Genomic DNA, 19,936 nt, shown 5'->3' with positions numbered 1-19,936 from the left:
CTAAAGACATTCTGAAGCTGATTTCCTTTGACATTCGGGGTCATGGTCCTGCTGCATCACCCAGCGTCTGCAGACGCCTCTAACCCTATGAGGGGGATGCAGCAGAGGAGCCTCGGGTCGTCCTGATCCCTTCACTGTGCTTCACTGCTGCGGCGACGGTTTTGTTTTGCATCGAGGTCCGTTTATCAGCAGAACTGCATGATCCGACACTCACCGTTATTACTGTAGACTGAAACAAAGGCGGAATGATTCGCAAAAACACAGTTCACCTCATGTATCTGCCACTGAAACCATCAGAGACCTTCATCCGTCTCTCCCAGCGATGAGGACGCTGCCGTCTGTGATAAACGCTCACCTTGAGCTTATCCTTTCCAAAAGCGATCTGATGTCAGATGAGCAACTCGGTGCCCGACGTGAGCCGTGCCACTAACAGCGCGCCCACATCAGCAGCTCCTCTCGTCTCATCGTCACCCAGAGACAGAGTTTTCATTTACTGACGAATTAAATGTAAACGTGCTGTTTATATAACAAAAATAAAATTGAGTCCCTGTTGAGTCAGGATGTCGAATGAAAACGTCCCGTCTAAATGCTTCATCATCCCATTCTGTGCTTAAAATGCATTTCCTGCTGTACTTATGAATTCTCCTCAAGGTCCCAGACAAATCATCTGTGACATTATTTCCTCCAGCCACAAAACAGGAAATGGAAACGTCCTAAAAACAAGAGTAAAAATTTATTTTCTTTTCATGCTGTGAAACTCGACATTCTCTGGACGTCCTCACATTATTATTACTATCATGAATCGGCAGTAACAACACTTTTCAGTAGATATTTTGATGAGAGCTCAGTGTAGTTTGTTTTAAATGAATAGTCTGCTCATTCATCTGTTGGTCATGATGATATGAAAATGTATGGTCAAAAAAATTCCTTCATAGTTTTGCATGCTGCTACTAGTGGCTGTAGCTGGAGCGGCAGGTGATTGGACAGATGCTCCCCCTTCATGATTAAGGGATAACTTTAAACCACCAATTTTCATTGGGGGTTGACCAAAACGACCTCGGGTAATATTTAACAATGAAGGGACACTCCGATTGCTCCATAATTTCTATGTAGATATGCAGATACTCCTCCCGTAAGACGCCTCAGCAGATGGTTTGCCGTAGGCTTAAAAACTTCCTTGTTTCCTCTGTACTTGCCCCAGCAATGGTCAGGCGGGGAGGGGCGGAGCCATGCTGGGAGGGGGCGGAGCCAGACTGCAGGAGCGGAACTGCTCGGTCCTCCCTTGTTTTCCTGTCATACCCGTACAGCACTAATATTCAATAGCCGAATGTATCGCTGTAGATTATTTAGAAGACAGCAAGTTCTTGAGCACAGTCTGATATTTGTGGTTAGTATGAGCCAGAGAACAGCGCCGACGAGTTACGGTATGGAGGAGGACGGGGCTGCCCGTAAGGAACCAGCACCCACAGCAGAGAGAACCAGAGCTGATATTGGGCAGAGCCACAGGCCGGCATTGCTGCAAGACAGACCAGAAAAAAAACAGCCAGGACAGAATGGTCAAATGAGCACCGAGTAACTAACACATTTCACCTTTTGTAGTTTTAACTTGTGCTGTGAAGTTTGAGTATAGTTACGAGCTGCTGTTTATGGTGTTTTAGGCTGTCAGCAGTAATGTTAGCTTATGTTGCTAACGCTAGCTTGTATATTAGCTCTGACTGGCTGCCAGCTACTAATTCAATATTACTACGTCATTTTGTCTTCCCCGCTGCCGATTCCTCTGGGATGAAGTTGTGGATTCTACTGCTGACGGGAGAGCGTGTGTAGTTTTGTGCTGCTTGTACACAAAGCGGCAGTCCAAACTAGCTTCAGGATGCCAAGGACAAACAGGAAAACAACAGCTGGGGCAGAACGGTGGAATGAGCACTGAGTAAGTATTATTTGACTATTGTTTAAACTATTGTTTTGCTTGTTTGTGCTGTGAAGTTTGAGTACAGTTATGAGTAGCTGCTTGTCTTTTTGGACTGTGAAGATTAGCGGCCGCTCACGGCCATTTAATATTAGTCCTGTACGGGTATGCAAGGAAAACAATGGCGGACTGAGCAGTTTCTTTTCCATCGCCGCCCCACCAAGCTAAGTCAGGAAGCACCAACAGTTTTAATCAGTAAGTCCACATGTGAAACCGATCACATCACTGCTGTGGTCCAGGTGAAAACAGATGAGCAGAAACCAATTACTCTACATTCTGCTTTTCCTGCTGTGCTGTCTGGCTCTTTGAAGGAATTAACCTCGTTCGCTAACATCTGCTTCACCTCCGTGTCACATGTCTGAGCCGCTGCAGGTGCGTGTTTGCCAACGCGCACGGTTCCAGGTTCAGGTGCTACTCTGTTGTCACGGCAACAAACAATGAGAGTTTCCAGACGAACCACGGGCGATGCTCGTCGGCGGAGACGGACGCTCCCTCTCCCTCCCTCCCTTCCTCCCTCCGCTCCTGCACACTTTGCCGTGCAGTGGATTATATTAGCCACCTGTTGCCGCCTGGCATTTTGACAGCGCCTCCCAGTGAAGCAGCTCCTCATACAAAGGCACGCGGCCCTGTCACCTGGTCGGCCGAGGAGAAATGAAAACCAGGCAGATTATGTCAGAGGATCAATCACCCGGACTGCCGCTGTGTTTGCTCGGCGCCTCGTTTAAAAGGCTCCGGGCTGCTTTATCCCGTTAGCTCGCGCCAAATCGGAGAGTAACGGATCAGACGACAGATGCCGCGCACCGTTAATTGTGGCCGGTGTATTAATGGTGACACCGGGCTGTGATCATCATCATCATCATCCTGGCACAGGGAAAATAAAAACATCCATAGGCAGACGCGATGATGGCGCCCAGATCAGTCCCATTCACGGGCGCCTGTAATTATGTCTTCATGTATTAAATATTATTATTCTGTGGCAGAGGCTGTTAGACTTTGTGAGGGAGGATGACAGGTGGAGTAATTGTGGCAACTACGCTTCAGACAGCTCCTCCTGAAGGCTGCACTGCGACTCCCACTCCGGGCCTATTATCGAGCCCAGTGCGCCGGGCTCCCAGCGGGACCTATTACAGCCGCTATAAGCAAGCGGATCGATGGCTGATTGGTGGATTGATAGGTTCTGATCCGCGTTCGTTCAGCTCCCGTGGTCGCGTTCGGTCCCTGCGACTCTGCGCTTGAAGTCGCCATTAGCTGGTGGCCGTGTCTCCAGCTGCTGCATTACTGCTGAGCGACTGTCACCTACAAGTGGGTGTTCAAACTTCTTTTTTTTTTTTTTTTTTTTTTTTAATCCTGTCAGGCAGACATCAGCCAACCCGATCCGGCCTTACAGAACCTGCCAGCTCACCGCTGATAGTGTGAATCTCATTTCATACTCATTTTTACAAATTCTGCCTGAAATACACAGGCTTAGCTGAGGAGGACTCGTGGATCAGAATCATATGTGGTCGGACCACGCGTTCAGACTAGATGTTGATGCTGTTGAGGAGAAAAATAATTATAATAGGTTAGATCAACAAGCAGAACTTCTGTGATGCTGCTGATGGGGTTGATGGTGGAACGTTTTGCTTCTAGTTTAAAACCACTGACTCCAGTTTTAAACTTTTTTCCCATTTTAATTCCATCTCCTGCAGGACAAAGCACTGACTATGCTTGTGTTGAAGCTGGATCTACAGTGGAGGAGCTTTTGATAATCCTCACCTCTCAGTCGTCCACGCCACCGTTGCTTTGCTTGTCATTACCTTCATTCTCCTTTTGTTCTTCACCTTTTTAGAGTTATCATCTATCTCATCAGTTGCATGTTGTTCTTCCTGCTTGCTCCCACTCCCAACTAGTCGAGGTAGACGGCCACGTTTGCGTTGTCTAAGGTCTTAAACCTCACACTGAGATGAAGGCTTTGTTTCCTGTTTTTAAACCTGGTCCGGGTCAGGACTCACTGATGCAGTTTTGCCAACACTCGTGCTTTTATGTCTTTTTGTTAATGTGGTTTCGTGGAAAAGCCTTTCTTTGCCGCATGAGTCATCACACTCATCAAGCGGTGTTTTAAGCAAATAGCACGAGCTGTGGCTCACCTGTGGGGGCAGAGTAAAAAACGAAGCGAACGGAACAGAGTCTGAGCCGGTGGACTTAACGGAGTTGTCCTTAATAGGACTGTTGCATGTGGGGATAATGTCAGGCCTGTGGGCGCCTCGGAGCCATTGACTCTGACAGCCTCAGTGCCCTGATAGCTGACCTTTCAGAGAGCTCTGCATCACCTCCTCTTTAATTGTCGGCGTGAACTTTGAGCTGATTCATTATTCCAGCGCCTCGGCTGTGTGAAGCTGCACATCTTCACACAGCCGACCGCGTGCCATGTACTGTGTTCAGTCTGGGCTCTGAGACGCGGGTCAGAATTGCTCCTGTGTGTTTTTTTTTTTTCTTTTCTGCATTTTATTACAGTCGACTTGTGTGACACATCTGGCCTTCGCTGAAAAAATTGAGGTTCGGTCAAGTTTAGAATGAGGCAGCGAAAACAGGAAGTCATTCTAGAAAGTTCAGAAATCGATCATAATTCTTCTAGGAACTTAGCCACTTATCCACTGTATGACAGCACAGTAGAGTATGAAGCACCTGATTCACAGTCTGCTGTGGATGGCTCACACTCGTCTGCATAGGTTATCATCTGACAGCTGCATGGATGAACTGGGTGGACCTGATCCATGGATTTTCAGGCTTCTAGTCCAAGAGTTCATGAGCTGGTACAGCCAACAACAGCATGAGGTGCCTCACAAGTAATAACTGTTAAAAGAAACGGCATTATTTTAAATTACAATACTTCAGCGAATGACAAACCAAACAGAAAAACCACAAACTCGTCCATACTGTCCTCATTAACGTGCACATTGAACGACGTGGCGCTGAAGAGGCTTGGTATTGATCGTAGATGCTCATCTCTCAGCATTTTCTCCGCGTGCTACTCCGTCTCTTTATGTCGCCCCTGTGGGTATTTGGCAGTCGAGCCCTGAGCTGCTTCGCTCGGGAAACAGAGCATCAAGGCCATCGTTTGCTGTGGGAACCGTGAACTAACAGAGCTCCTGCAGGTGGAGCGACGGCTGTGGCGCCCAGAGTCCAGCGGCCTTTTGGACACGTTTATAATAATCCATAATTGACATCAATACAATGGAACATTATTTTATGCCTGCCTCCTGTTTACAGATAAACTAAATGAGCTTGACTAATTTAAATGGCTTCATTGTGAAATGTTGACACAGGTTAATTTGGTCCAGAGTTTGTTACCGTCTACTTTTTGTGTCCACGCTCGGTTTTAAAGTGCTGGAAGCGTGAAGTCTCATTCCACGCTCTTATCTGTGTGCAGCCTGGCAAATGAGGACAGGACACAATAACTGAGGTTCTCTAAGTCTGAATTAAAGAGAGGGAGGAACTGAAACATTAGTGTTTTTTTACGTCTATAAATATTTCTGTGTAACTCCACATGAATCCAGCTCATAGAAAGTGAAACCATTTAAGTGGACGACCTAGGCTCAATAATCCGCTGTTGTACCTTTAGTGTCATCTTCACATCCGCCTGATGTTACAATATTAGAAGACAGCAGCTCTGCTTAATGATCCCAGAGCAGCCATCAGGCAAAGCTGGGGAGGAGCCATGTGTCAGGCTAAGTCTCAGACCGTGTCTCAACCCGTCTGCTGCTCTGAAGAACTGTGGCTACTGACTGTGCGTGTTCTCACAGGGGTCCAGTGATGGACCGGTGACCTGTCCAGAGTGGACCTCACCTCAAATGGGAGAAGTAAAGTAAAAGTTGGAGAAATATAAAACTTTCAAAGCTGAAGTGGTCAACGTTCTCGTCTTGGTTAGACGTGATGGGGTGGATTCAGACTGGGTCAGCGTTACGGAGCCTCAGCGCACACTGTGTGGGTTCAGTCTGCCGATAAATGTCCTGATGATGAAAACAAGATTTCAAATAACCTGAGACCGAGATGATTGTCTTTGTGCGTTTCCATGCGTCAGCGGGAACTCGCTCGTGCACGGGAGGAGCAACCGCGGCGCAGCAGGTGTCTGATGCGTGATGAGCTTTCACCTGAGTCCTGTTAGAGGATGAACCTGCACGGAGACGAAGCTGCGTGAGACGAGCCTGTAAAGCAGATGATCAGTCAGCCCTCGTGAGGCTCTGAGAGCTGATGTTCTTTGGTGTTTGGTGTTTCCTGCCATCTCCCTCCTGTTGTATCCTACTGTTCCAGTCTAACTTTATGATCAAACATCATCTGTTTCTTGCTAAAGCGTCTCATCGCCTCCATCGAACCACATCTTTCAAGTTCACAACGACGGACGTTTGTTGGGTGCTTTGATGTGAGGCCTCTTTAAATGTGCAGACTGAGACTGTTATTAATCCACCCTCTGCGCCCTCTGGTGAACTATAGATCTGTACAGTAGGTCACTTCTGCCGCTGCTCCAGCTCTGTTCTTTGTTGCAGCTGGTTCTGTTGTCAAAGGAGAAGGCGACGAGTGTCTCCGGTCCAATCACGCTCTTCAGTAGCTGGTTTACAGTCAGCTCTCAGATTCCTCTGCCAAGTAATCAGGTAGTTAATGAGCTTCATGAAAGATGAGGCACAGGGGAGCTACACAGCCTGCGGTGAGGAGGCCTGTGTGTGTTGTATGCCTCTGGACCCCTGGACTCCCCTCCAGCCCGAACCCATGATGCAGCACAGTGTAAAACCTTTGTCACGACATGTGTTGAGTGAGGAAGCAGCACGTGGAGTCCAACAGGCCCAGCGTCAGTGGGAGCAGCATGTGTGTGTTTTTACACTCGCTGTGGCAGGGGAGGCGTTGATTGGCGCTATCTACCGTAACAATTAGCACGTGCGCCGAGCTGTTAATTGCGCCGCTTTTGGCCGGGGCGAGTCTCGCTCCTGTGCCGGTTGCTGCGCGGTGTCGAACGGTTACTGCGGGTTGGGACCCAGACCAGCTCTGGTGCCGTTCCATGTGTGATTTGTACATCTCCGTACATACTGTCTCTTTGGGTTGACTCTTTCTCTCCGCGCTGCCGTGGCCTCGCTCGACCTCCACTCCTCTCTGCTCATCAGGGAGATCTCTGCCACTCAGTCATTAGGTGTCGGCTCATGACCTTCCGGCACCGCTTTGTCTGCCTGCCTACCTGCTTACTTTGCTTAGTTCTGCTGGATTCTGACCCGGGCCCTGCCTGGCGCCTCCTTGGACCAGTTAACCAGCCCAGTCTAAACTTTGCTTGTTCCACAGACCTGGTCTTTGTCCCTTCTCTGGCTTCTTCAGTCACCCTGTGCCTGCTCTGCTATCGATCTTTCCCTGGACTCACTAACCACTAGTGCCTGCCTGTTGATGTCATTGTCTTAGAAAGACATGCGAGGTGCTTTGTTCAGACCCCAGACTCGAGCTAAACTGCAGCTTTTGAAGCTGCTGTTGCCATCGTTACTCATTTACATGTAGCTGCTTGGTGCAAGAACCAGCTGTGGTCTGCAAAGCAGCTGCTTCCGTCCTGTGTGGACCGAAATGTTTGATTTCTGTTCCTCCGCCGAGGTATTTGTTCCTCAGGCCCGTGACGCCGGCTCAGACCATCTGCTCAGTGGCTGATAGTGTCCACAGGTGTGTGCGGTGATTAGCTCCACTAAGCACAGACATGACAAACCGAGCAGCCATTACGGGGCTGATCCACTCAGGTGTGTGCTGGCGCCGTGGGACCGGTTTGGGGAAGGTGTCCGTGCTGCTCGTCCACCGCTCTTCCACTAACGCCCCCCCGTTTCCCTGTGACCGGGTCGTACAGAAACGCTTCCAGCTCCTCAGTGACATATGAGCGCGACTTATATCAATTTCTTGTGCAGCTCATACTTGAATAGCTTTTAAGACCCTAATATCCTTCTTATTTATTTTATTTATTTCGCTGCCTGTTTTCTCATTAAAGTCAGTGCTAGACTCTGAAATTGGATTATCGTGGTATTTGCTTGACTCTAACTACAGCAGTGTAACAGAAACCAAGTCGACTTATAGGATCAACAACTTAGCGAATTTTACAGGCAGCAGGAAAAAAAATCCACCAGCGCGGCTTCCAGCGTGATAAAACGCGTTCTGTCACTTTCTTCAGCGCTGTGGGAGAACAGGAAGTCCTCAAAGCTCAGTGTGATGCAGAGCACGAACTGGGCGACGACTCATAGTGATGGCAGGTGGATGTGGACCATCCAGATCATCCACATTCAGGTCCACTAGCAGCTTCTGTTTGGTTGAACACATCTGATCTAGATAATAGTGGTACAGGATGATGGGACTCCACCTGAGATCCACATGGTAACAAAATGGACCCATCTTAACTAAGCAGACATGATTTTTGCCCTGACTCCTTAGTTCCACAGACCTAGAAAGACCATGGCTTGCCCTTATACTCTATGTCTATGTATGGTATTAGGTTATAGGAAACAGTAACTAAGGTGAACAATAATAACAGAAACAGAACCACTAACATACGTGTCCTACCCACATCTATCCAAAACTACAGTATTTACACAAAGGCTGACCGCAGATATTTAATTTCATCCACAGCTAATACCCACGCTGGCGTCAGATTACCAGTACGGCCCTGTAATAACAACGTGCTAAGAGGCACACTTGACTTCAAGTGTTGCTGATGCTGGATTATAGACCACTGGCTCAGCACGAGCACGAGCCAGCGGGCGTAATTACGATATCTGCAGCGAGCTACTGTACATAAGACATGGAGGATGATGGGACTCCTCTGCTGCTGGACACAATCACTTGATAACTGAAAGTGTTGATCATGAACTAACAACAACAAAATCTAAAACCTCTTAAATGTCTTTATGGACTTAAAGCTACTGTTAATGATAATAATTAATTGAATAATTCACACTCTGTCAACACGGAGCTTTACTTTCAACTGGAAGCTGAACTTTAGCTATTTGAATTTTTCGTGACTGCTGCTCAGAATCCCATTTGCATATTTCCCCGTGATGCGTTCATTACAATCTCAGTCTGAACGTTGGCGGGTGGATGATGTGTTGTTTTGATTAAACCGCGGTTTGTGCCCTTAATGTTTCCTGGCGCATCCTCCCCTCCCGTGTCGGCTGCGCCCACGCGGACAGGCGCCGTGTCTGCGGCGTGGAGGCAGGCAGACGCCAGAGGATCCAGCAGCCTTAAAGCGAGCTGCAGGGGAGGATGGCCGTGATTAAATTTGTTAGTCCGACACAGAGCCTTTGCATTTTGTGAGTAACCCAATTCCGGCGGAGTCTGCCGGGGCCGGAGAAAGCGCGGCGCCCCGCGCTGCTGCCGCGCGGCCGGCCGCCATAAATCATCGGTGCTGTTTCATCCGGCGACGGAGCAGCAGGGCAGAATATCATCCGCCGCTGACCTCCATGTCCTACATGCTATGGTTTCCATCAGAGGGAGACACACTCCCTCCACGCGCTATATATAGAGCTGGCGTTGTCTCTGTTCGCTGGCAGCGAAGGTGAACGTGGTCTCGACAGCCATTGTCCAACTTGGTACAGGGCTGCTGCTCATGACGATTAACTAAACCAAAGAAATGATGATGTGGAAGAAGCTCCCTGAATTAGTTTAATAACACTATAAATTACTAAAAAAAACAGCAAAACATTCTTATTTACTATACGTTAAAATAATAAAGTCTGTTTGCTGATTCATTTGTGGCATACATGGTAAATAAATAAATACAGCATATGTATAGACGGAATAGTTCTGTATTACTAAAATAATATGCAAATGTGTAACTCAATAAATTAGTTCAATTATTATTTTATTTTATTTTTACATTTTTATAGGATTGTGCAGCAAGTCAAGTGAAAATCAAAGCAGTTTAATTTGAAAATGGATGTGTAATATTTCTCCTACTGTAATTATGTTCAAAATAATTGAATGCTAAACTAGTGTGTGTTTAACTTAAGCCAAATGAGGCTAAAGCGTCTGACTTCTTCTTCTGTCCTGCTGTTGGCTCAACAGACTAACATACTGTAAAATCGGCCAATATTCGATCATAAACACATCATGCTGTATATTTCCCAGTTACACCAGCCTAAACGCACCCCAGAGGGTTCGACGCCACCAGCGTTGACACGCCTGCAGCGTGCGAGTGGCTGAAGCGTTCACTGCTGCTCAGAGCAGAGATCAATCATCTGATCTGAGAGTTGTGCGATCGGATGGAGGTGGAGCAGCAACACATACTGTATATGGAGCTTCGCAGTCGAATGCAAGGGCCACATCTATACAAAGATGGACAGTGTTACGCTACTAAGAGACATTTAAAGACAGACGTCTTGGTGGGTTCTGTTCTGCGGTTAAGGATGAAGCTGGATGTTGTGGTGGATGCTGCCGAATTCTAATCTGTGGACCTGAAATAATGGCATTAAACCATGTTGCACTCCAGTCACTTCACTACAGCTGTGACTGTCGGTGCTGCTAGCAGAGGGCTGATGCAGCACCCAGGGTGGCGGCGCATTCGCATTCAGCAGCTGACTTTCTCATTTGTGCCTCCCCCCTTTGCTCCTCCGGCTCACAAACATTTTAATTGAACTTCATCACTTCGGTCTTGAGACGAGACAGAAGGAAAACAAAGAGAAACGAGGGAATCAGAGGAGCCCAGCTGCTCCCCTCAGACACCCCCAGCTCGCAGCATTAGCCCGCGTGGCGTCGCCGGGGTCCGGCCGGCCTGTACATTACACACAGATGAAGCTCTTACAGGAATGGATCAAAGTCCAATTCTGGTGCCGTGGAATGGTGAACATATTTCCCAGAGATGAATTGTTGGCACCGAGCATCTGTCTGCATGCACCTTCAGCAGAATCTTCTCACGGCGACATCTGTCTCCACCAATCACAGACCTCCTGGCAGCACGGTGTAGGTGTTTGTGTGCTGTGAAGGGTGAAATGTCTGGTGTCCCTCCTGATGATGTGTCACCGTCACCCGTCCCAAAGATCCACGACAACAGACGACCATGGAACGATGGCGCTATTGTCGTGGGGTTGGGACTTCATTGTGTGAATTCACTCAGCGTAACCGGAACCCTCTGGCACGGAATGCTTATGGAGTTCTAGGGGGTCTGTAGGATCCAAACTACTGTAGCAGCGTGTTTATGACAAAGGCTCTTCACTTAGTGAACCCATGGAGTCCTGTGGTGAAAGGCAGTGATTCACCTTCACTTCAGGAGCTGCTGTCAAGTCAAATCCAGACGTCTTTCATAGATATTAAATATTGATTTAAACTATCTTTATCATATTTAAAAAAGCTGGTTCAGTAAACTGATTTGACAGATGCCATATTCAGATGAATGACCCTCCTGTCTACAGGCCACGTGCTGTAAACAAAGTTCTGCTTTGTATTGTATTTGTAACATGGGGAAATTCCAGGTGGAGCACCTTCAGGTGGTCTCCATTCCCCGAGAACTGGAACCTGCCCCAGGCTTGAACTATGACGGGCACAGCAGCAGAGGGGGGGTCCCAGGGGTGCTGGTGTCTGAGGCTCAGGGCTCAGTTCTGCTCTGGGACACCATCCTAATCCAGCTCTGAATATTTCAGATCGCACACACACACACAGGACTCATTAAGGCTGTGCAGCCATTATAAGAAGCTGCGTAGATGCATGTTGTGGTAGAGGATTCCGCTGGCTTGAGTCCCATGATCCTTTGCTGCCATCACCTCTGAGCTCCTCATTTGCTCAGACGACCAGAGGTCGGTCAGCTCGCGCTATAACTGATTAGAAACTTGTAACGTGAGCCGAGGAGAGTATTTCCTAAAATAAAAGTTGTGGGGATAACTGGAGGCCAGTTCTGCTGGCTTTCCTCTTAACTGCATATATATTGACTCTGAAGATTTTATATTCATCCATTTTGGCTGCAGCCACCTGGGGAGGGGAAAGCAATCAACTTGCTTTGCTGCTGAGGTATTTACCTGCATCCTAATTCACGTTGGGGGAACCCGCTGGAGCTTTTCAGATGCAGCTGGTCGTAGCAGGTGTCCACGCGCCGCTCGCAGTGCGCGAGAATCACCTCGGCTCCGCCCTCCCCCGCCGCAAACCACACACAACCTCCGTCTCTGCCCGCTCCCATTTTCTGCGCCACCTTGTCACCGCGGCGATCGATACGCCTCGGTAATGGCCGACTGGAGAGCGGTGCACTTGAATGACAGTTCTGGGACCACGGTTGAGTGATGGAGCGCTGTTGCGAGCTTAATTAACTTCCAGTCGAGTCTCCAGGATTCACCCCCACCCCCTCCCCTCCCTCACCAAAAGCCCTCCACCCGTCCCCCACCTCCTGTCCCCCACCCTCACACCCACCCTATTACCCTAAGCATAAACAACATGCCAATTAAAATCCTGCCTGCACATTGACTCTGCTTTGTTTGCACTGCAGCCTCGGAATAAATATTCAGCTCAATATCTATAAGGCTTGTTTACTGGATTATGTTCTGTGGATCAAACGGGCCCGGTAATGAAATAAAAGTTTTTGCCGTCTCATGAAAATAATTTTACACATCAACGTTTACTCGTGGGGGAGCTTTGCAAATGTCACAGGAGACGGCATGGAGACATCCATTGCGCTTCAGTAACTGCAGATTACTATTAAAGATTTCAATTTTCCCCCTGTCACTTCAGTTTTAAGTCAAAAGCTAATTTGCTTGGCTGGTTGCAGCGTGGATCAATAGAATGAATAGTGAGCAGGGAGCTGAGGTGGTGCTAGTGGCGGGGAAGGTGATTTGAGAACAGTTTTACTGACTACAGGATGCTTAGTCGGGATGAAAGTGTCAGAGGAGGCCGGGCGACCGTGGCGCCGGCAGCAGCTCCGATCTTTGCTATTCAGCTCAGAACCGCGTCTTTGCAGAACCTAACAGCAATTCTCCAAGGCGGCAACAGTCAGAGAATTTAGCTTCGCTGGCAGAGCCCAAACAGTTTGCAGATGCTATCCGATGTTTGAAAAGTTTTCCAGTGAAACGTTGCCCAGTATTGATCGAGCTGAACTGTAGGCTCCGCAGAGCTGCATCTTTTCGCTTTTATCTGCATCTGCCCTTCCATCGTGGAATTGGCCTTGTGGTTGCATCATGGGAAAAACCGTAACACAATGTAAAAACCTTCTCGCGCGACTTAAATTTATAGTCAAACTACAGCACAAAGCAAGAAAAACATCCAGTCCTATATGTGTCTGAAAACATTTCTTAGCATCGTCAAACCATCCCACACTGATCGCTGTCAGAGTAAGACGGACTACTCTACTGTATATCTTCATCATCATTAATCATGTGTCAGTCATGAAATCTATCAGAACATTTGTCTTCAATGACAGGTTAGAAGCCGGAGAAGTTGAGGCCCCGACAGTGATGGCTGGATGACTGGGCCAGCGCCCGTGGGCTGTGGCTGGTCTGCAGTGGTCAGTATCTGACAAACAACCAGATCTCAGTTCAATACAGCATCTATGGAGGCACCAACTCACAACGTACAGGACATCTTAGTAGCAGATACCATAGCTCTATTGGTCAGGGGTCTAAAGGAGCAAAAGGGGAACCAACACAGTATTAGGCAGGTGCTCATAATGTTCCCCTTGATCCGTGCATTTATAACAACATGGTTCGGGTCTAGCTAATGAATGGGCTGCTTTAACAAGGCATAGCTGACCCTCTTCTTCGGCTGTGTTGCACCCAGTGCATTAAAAGTCTTGGTTTAGACACACAAACGTTACACTACAGTGAAGTCCGCACCTGGTTCTCGAGGGCCACCGTCCTGCGTCTGTTCCAACGTCTCTAGCACCCGATCCAGGCACGACACTCCATCAGACCAACACACAAACTTGTATTCAAAGCCACTCAAGGCACCCATGTTTCTTTTTTCTCTTTTTTTTTTAGAAAATACTGTGATATTTTATTAAAAATGTTGCAGAAAAAGTTTATACAGGTGTCCAGCCAGAAATATCTCTATTATCGCTTAAGGCAAAACTGCAAACAAACATAAGACAAATCAAGGATTTTAAAACTCTACATTAAAACCCTTTGTTATCTTGACTGGTTTGACGGCCAGAATATATCTTTTTAAAGAATTTACAAATGTAGCTTAAAATCTTCTGGGTGTACGTCCATTTTTTTGTAACAGGATGCAAAACAGAAGGAGAATTAATGGTTACTTTTGTTGTAATTTTATAGTAATATTAATATTTACACTCATTCACTTGCTTTTGTAACCCAAAAATATCACAAGCCTGGCACAATACTTTACATATTGCTAGCATATGACAATTTGAAATATCTAACATATATTTCTTTACAAACATATCCAACTAATATTGATACCGAAAAGTCTGCCTCTTTTATTTCTAAATAATACATTGCTGGTCACACTGTAAGCTCGGGCAGTGCTGAGATCGCAAGACAGAAAAAAGCCCACAAAGAAAACTGTACTGGGAGCAAACGGGATGACGGCAGGTGATGGGATCCAGTCAGTCGTGTCTGGAAATGGACTTTTCCTGGACATGCAATGTCTAAAGAGTGGACACAAAGCAACACACGAGACAGTAGTGGGTGTGACGGCCACCGCATGACGCCTCCCAAACGCGGGGCCACGCCCCCACGCCACGGTCCTTCCGATGAAACGACTCGTAAAGGAACTGAAACATGTGTAAATATATTTACATGCACCTCAACAAAAAGCACAAACAGAGAAAAGAAAGAAAATCTCAGCCAAAATAAAACAAATGAACAAAAGGAGCTCTTTGAATATAACTTTTCTTTTTTTCTGTTTCCACACACAACTATATACCATTTTTCTTTTTTTCCCGGTTTTTTACAAAGTTTTCATAAATACATTTCAGGCTGGGGTGTAGAGTTGTGCCCGAGTCTGGTGTCTGATGCACGAAGACCACGAAAATATGATGTTCCATTCGCACAATTGTTGCCTTTGAACAACTGTTGCCTCAGTCTCCCCGTTGTGTAGTTATGGCACAAAAGCCTCCGAAAGGCTTCTTTGTCACAGAAACTGTCCACGTGTCCCTGTAGGAACATTAACAGTCATCCTCTGGTTGCCATTTCTTTTGGTAAAACTCCACGAAGCTTGGATCCAAATAAAGTTATTACTATAGTAACATTCACTTTGAATATTTTCATGAGGCATGATAGCAAAATAACATCTGAGACTTTAGAGTGTGTGCTTCACACAGTCAGTGGCTTCCGGCCGTGCGCGTCCAGTGGCTGACACAGAAGGAGCCCGGCAGAGCTATACCCGTGTGGTGGAGTGGCCGTGGGGCAGATTGGTACTGTTCTGGCTGCCACCAAAAGTGTTGAAATTGTGCAGAGGCTGCATGCCAGCCAGAGAGTTGGGGATCATGGTGATGGTGCTGGGCGTCATCAGCGGTATGTCGTCGGGCGACCTGCGCAGGGTGAGGGTATAGTCGGGCGGGCAGGCGAGGCGCAGCGTGTCGTGGGCCTGCAGCGACTCGCACTCGTGGTGGTGCTCGTGCTCCAGCTGCTGCTGCTTCATCTGCAGCGACATCAGCTCCTCGCTCTGCAGGTGCGCCACGTCGTTGGCGGCGGACGGCGCGCCGCCCGCGGCCGAGTTGCGCTGCGGCGTGGGCACGCGGCGGTTGGACTCGTGCCGCCGCTTGTCCTTCTTGTAGTAGAGCGCCGCGAACGCGAGGATGTTGAGGAAGAGCAGCGAGGCCCCCACGGCGATGGTGACGCTCAGTTCGGTGGAGTAGTCCCGCTTGGTCTCTATGACCACGGACGACTCGTCGGTCAGGTCGCCGCTCTTGCGCTGGTCCGTGGTCTGCTTGGTGTTGGCGGGCGGCACGCCCGGGTGGCGCGTGGTGGACGGCCAGTTGTTCTTGCCCGGGAAGCGTTTGGTGTAAGGGTAGGGGGTGGTGTCCTGCGGGGGGATCTTAGTCGTAGTGGAGACGTACTGAAAAATCTCATTTATGTTATGCAGATGTGGAACCAGCTCCAACCAGAAAGCAACCTTGGTGGCCCGGTAGTGGTCTCGGACTCGAGGTTTGAGGCCAATGTGCAGGTAGAGCTGGTCCTTAGGGTTGTATTTGACCCAGGCCACCTCCTCGAACCGGTTGGGCTTCGTGTGGATGAACTTTGTATCCTGTGGAACCGGCTGGTTTGGGTCCCTGGAGGAGGAAAACAGGAAACAGATTAGATCCAGGGTCCAAGGCCAACGACTGGCTGATAGAACAAACCACCATTAGGCTTTAAACGGATATAAAAGAACAAAGGTTACACAAAATATTACATTGACCTTATTCACCATCTAAAATATAACAACCATATTAAGACGTGGGGCCATAAACTGTCTTCTCCCTCTGATCATTTTAAAGCAGTGTTAACTGTCCATTAGATTCACTTAGCTCTAATTTGTGACACCTCCACATGAGTCATTACTGAAAAAAGTTGTAGCTTTTCTTCTATTTCCTGCTCCCCTGTTCAAAGCTAATGCGTTTCGAGGTGACTCACAATGTGAGTGCACAAGCTGACAAAATGTTCTGTGTCCTCACGCACCAGCGACACGTTTCCAGGGCTGTTGCCACATTTTCTTAATATTCAGCCATACGGAGTTGGGAATAGAGCTGCCGCTCGAGCGGCTTTGTGGGAGTCACGCCATTAACTTCAGCGCAGTGAAGAGCGGTGAAGGCTACACAACATCCTCCTGAAACCTATTAGGTTATGTCTCTGTATATCTGTATGCTGTATACACACACTATATGGGATGTAAGGCCTCATCTTGTCCAACCAGGAGACACTGATGAACTCCTGCCTCTGTGTGTTAGACAGTGGGTGTGTTCACTTACTACTGCTGATTATAGACCTGTGTGCACATACAGTATAGTATATACGGGACATATACTGCACATTGGGTCGGCTGTTCAGTAGATACAGTTTGAGGCTTTTGAGCCTGTTGGATGTTTAAATTGAAAAGAAGTTGAACTGCTGAAATGATATATGTGAAGTGTATTCAATCACGTTGAAAGATCTTAAAGAAAATGTCAGAAGTGCACAAACAATAGGTACAAAACAAACAACAAGAATATCATCGAAGATTCTCCACACTAAAATATTGTAGTTTAAATATAGATTGTATTCACAGGATGATGTGAATTTATAGAAAGCACAGCCGTGATTATGCATCATGCCATATTACCATTATAAGGTCAGTGCATAAATCGGCCTTTCAGATCAGTAAAAGATACTTGGTGTTTTGCTCACACATCTCTGAACGGTTGATTTCGGGTCAAACCAGACTCTGAGGAATGGGCTCCTTCTACAGCCTTGTTCGGGTGGAGAAGCTCGTCCAACAGCAGCCAAAAGGACTGTGCTGAGCCGCCAGTTGTGAAGCAAAGTAATCGCTGTTTCTGGAAGCTCGTCATTCAGAACAAAGCGGACAAAGAGGGCGATAAATCAGCCGACCCATCGACAGAGGCCCTGATTACAAAGCTTTATTCTACCACGGGCTGCTTTAAAATGACCCCCATGGATCTTGATGCTACTATTTTTATAGTGTCATATTATGAGCATATTGTGTGTCACTGTGAAAACTATATGAATAAATATTCCGACATTTATGCAAGTATGTTGACATAACTACTCTAATGAGCCAGTTACTGTACAAACTGTGCAATGTGTACAGTATATTCACACAGATATTACACTACATTCACTAGTGCTCAACTCAGAACTTATTTAAAATAAATTTTTAGTTGTGCTGTGGTTTAGTTTAAAGCTGTTCTATCAGTAAATTATAACCAAACAGACACTCAGGAACTAGAATTTCCCCTTTGAGTTTTCCTTTTTGTTTTTCTTGTCTTCTGCCACTTGAGAAAAATTAAATTAGTCTAGTTTTTTATTTATTTATTTATTTATCTTTTAATGGGTGTTTTTCTACTGGGAAAGTTTCTGCATTAGGCAACCAAGATGTTTTCATTTGCCACAACCTGAAATCTTTTTGATTCACTAAAACATAAAGAGAATGTTTGTTTTCACAGTTGGTCATGTTAAGAAGCCCAGAAAACATGTCCAGTAATTAAACCTTTAGTGATTTTCAGCTGCGTAAGAGCTGAATGTGAATGCTTAACAAAAAGTCTCGACTCGCTTTCTGTGATGATGTAGAATATGGTATGTCTAATAAATCATTTCATTCCCAACGACGGCATCATCTCACCGCATGTTTCTATGCTCTTGGTGTCAGTTTAGGTGAGAGAATGACAGCTTGTCTATACAGCTTAAGGACAGAAGCTCTGGTCGTTATTTTCCTCATCCCTTGTCCTACAGGCAAAGCAGCCATCAGGTAAACCTCAGGTCAACTTCACACTTCTTTCTTATCTACTGTAGCAGCCACTGGCTCCACTTTCGCCTCTCGCCAGGTAACTACAGTACTTGCGAACATAATTATTACTCATGTCTGCTTTGCCGCTAATTGAAAAGGCTGAACAGACGACCTTCTGGTCTCAGACAGATCTAAGATTGGTTCAAACCATTACCCAGAATGCACTGTGGCATTCTCAGAGTTTTTCTAACCCTAATGTAGAATAACTGAAAAATGTATTTATTTTTTTTATTATTGGAGTGACAGCAGGCTCAGTCCCAATAGCCACATTGCTTGCTCATGTGCTTGCTCCCTGAAGGTGGAGCTGCCATCTTGACTCCTTGTCCCCACTCAGAGCGTGATTGCGTAGGTAACATTACACCTTGCTTGTCTACTTATCAACAGTTAATTGTTGTAATCGAATGAGCTTCATCCTCGAGGCCAAAACCAAAACACGGCATGACTAAAACCCAAATTATACCAATGTAAGACTATAAACCCTGCAGAGAACCTGCAGCATTTCCTTCAATGCGCTGTCTCGTTACTGTGGGGGGGTCAAACCTATTGAGCCTACGTGTTACGAGCCCCACCTGTGTCCCGCCTAATGAGGGCCTGTCGTGGAAACCACTGGGCTCTGCCAAAACACGAGCCCTGGCCTCCAACTGCTCCTTCCATATGGGACCATACGTGAGGCTCCGCTGGCATGTGGTGGGGTTTCACTTAAGGTCTGCCGTCACAGCGCTAACATATGCTGGAACAAATGCCACTCCGCTGCAAGTGAATTAACAAAACAACAGCGCTCCGGGCTTTTTCATGCTCGTTCGACTGCAAAATACATGTTTTGCTTTGTTTCCATCATCATCCAGCGCACCGGGTAATAATGGCGTGCGTCGCTATAGGTTGGAGCGTAAACGCGATCTCCCTCCGCCTGAAACGCCGCTGCGGATGCTTTCACGAACCTGAATGAGCTGTGATGTATTCAGTGCTACTCCGCTACAGCTGACACCGGCTTTAAGGCAGCTTGCACACATACTTTACGATCACAGGTTAGAGGCATCATTGCTGACTGTTAGTTTTAACAGTGGCATTTTAACAGTTAACAACAGGAGCCCACCTCCTACAGTACATGGTCAGGAGTTTTACAGTTCTCATTGAGAGTGTCCCTCCCGTAGTTCACTCTAAACTGTGTTTGTACTGTATGGGGCCACCTGTCCAGGGTGAACCCCACCTCTCGTCTGATTGACAGCAGGCTCCGGCAGCCCCCGACCCTCACGGTGGCTAAGCAGTGGAGTGAGAGTGAGTGATATTCCTCAGTCCAGACAATATCTGTGGCTCCTCTCCAGCTCGTTGTTCTCTAAGGTATATCTTCTGTGTCAACACCTCCAGGTGTCAGAAACATCCACCGCGCCACATCAAAGATTCTGCTTATTTGATTCAGACGATAAAATAAATTCCATTAAATCAGTCATCACCTCCTCAAGCAGGCAGATGAAGATTAACAGGCCACTGAGTCGACTGATGATGCACTGATAGGTGCATAGATCATATTTAAATGCAGTTCTCCATGTTTTAAAATACCTCATTTCAGTA

General features: G+C 47.1%; 1 protein-coding gene and 1 long non-coding RNA gene across 5 annotated transcripts in view; one reads left to right on the top strand and one right to left on the bottom strand.

Moving 5' to 3' along the window:
- The first annotated feature begins 1,249 nt into the window (after positions 1 to 1,249).
- LOC121201675 (uncharacterized) lies at positions 1,250 to 14,022 on the top strand. The gene is made up of 3 exons (XR_005896711.2): positions 1,250 to 1,572; positions 1,789 to 1,927; positions 13,347 to 14,022. It is a non-coding gene; the product is annotated as an uncharacterized LOC121201675 (long non-coding RNA).
- Positions 14,023 to 14,166: 144 nt separating this feature from the next.
- Positions 14,167 to 19,936, bottom strand: part of nlgn4xa (neuroligin 4 X-linked a) — a 61,172-nt gene continuing 55,402 nt past the window's right edge. For all 4 annotated transcript variants that reach the window (XM_055503531.1, XM_029175587.3, XM_029175598.3 and 1 more), the window contains one exon: positions 14,167 to 16,157. In XM_055503531.1, the coding sequence (XP_055359506.1) occupies positions 15,263 to 16,157 (895 nt within the window). In that variant the 3' untranslated portion in view covers positions 14,167 to 15,262. The remainder of the gene's footprint in view (positions 16,158 to 19,936) is intronic.

The sequence above is a fragment of the Betta splendens genome, chromosome 2, assembly GCF_900634795.4.
Source record: "Betta splendens chromosome 2, fBetSpl5.4, whole genome shotgun sequence".
Classification (NCBI taxonomy): domain Eukaryota; kingdom Metazoa; phylum Chordata; class Actinopteri; order Anabantiformes; family Osphronemidae; genus Betta; species Betta splendens.
Note: the sequence above shows the minus strand (reverse complement) of the source record. Positions and strands in the feature narration are given on the sequence as shown.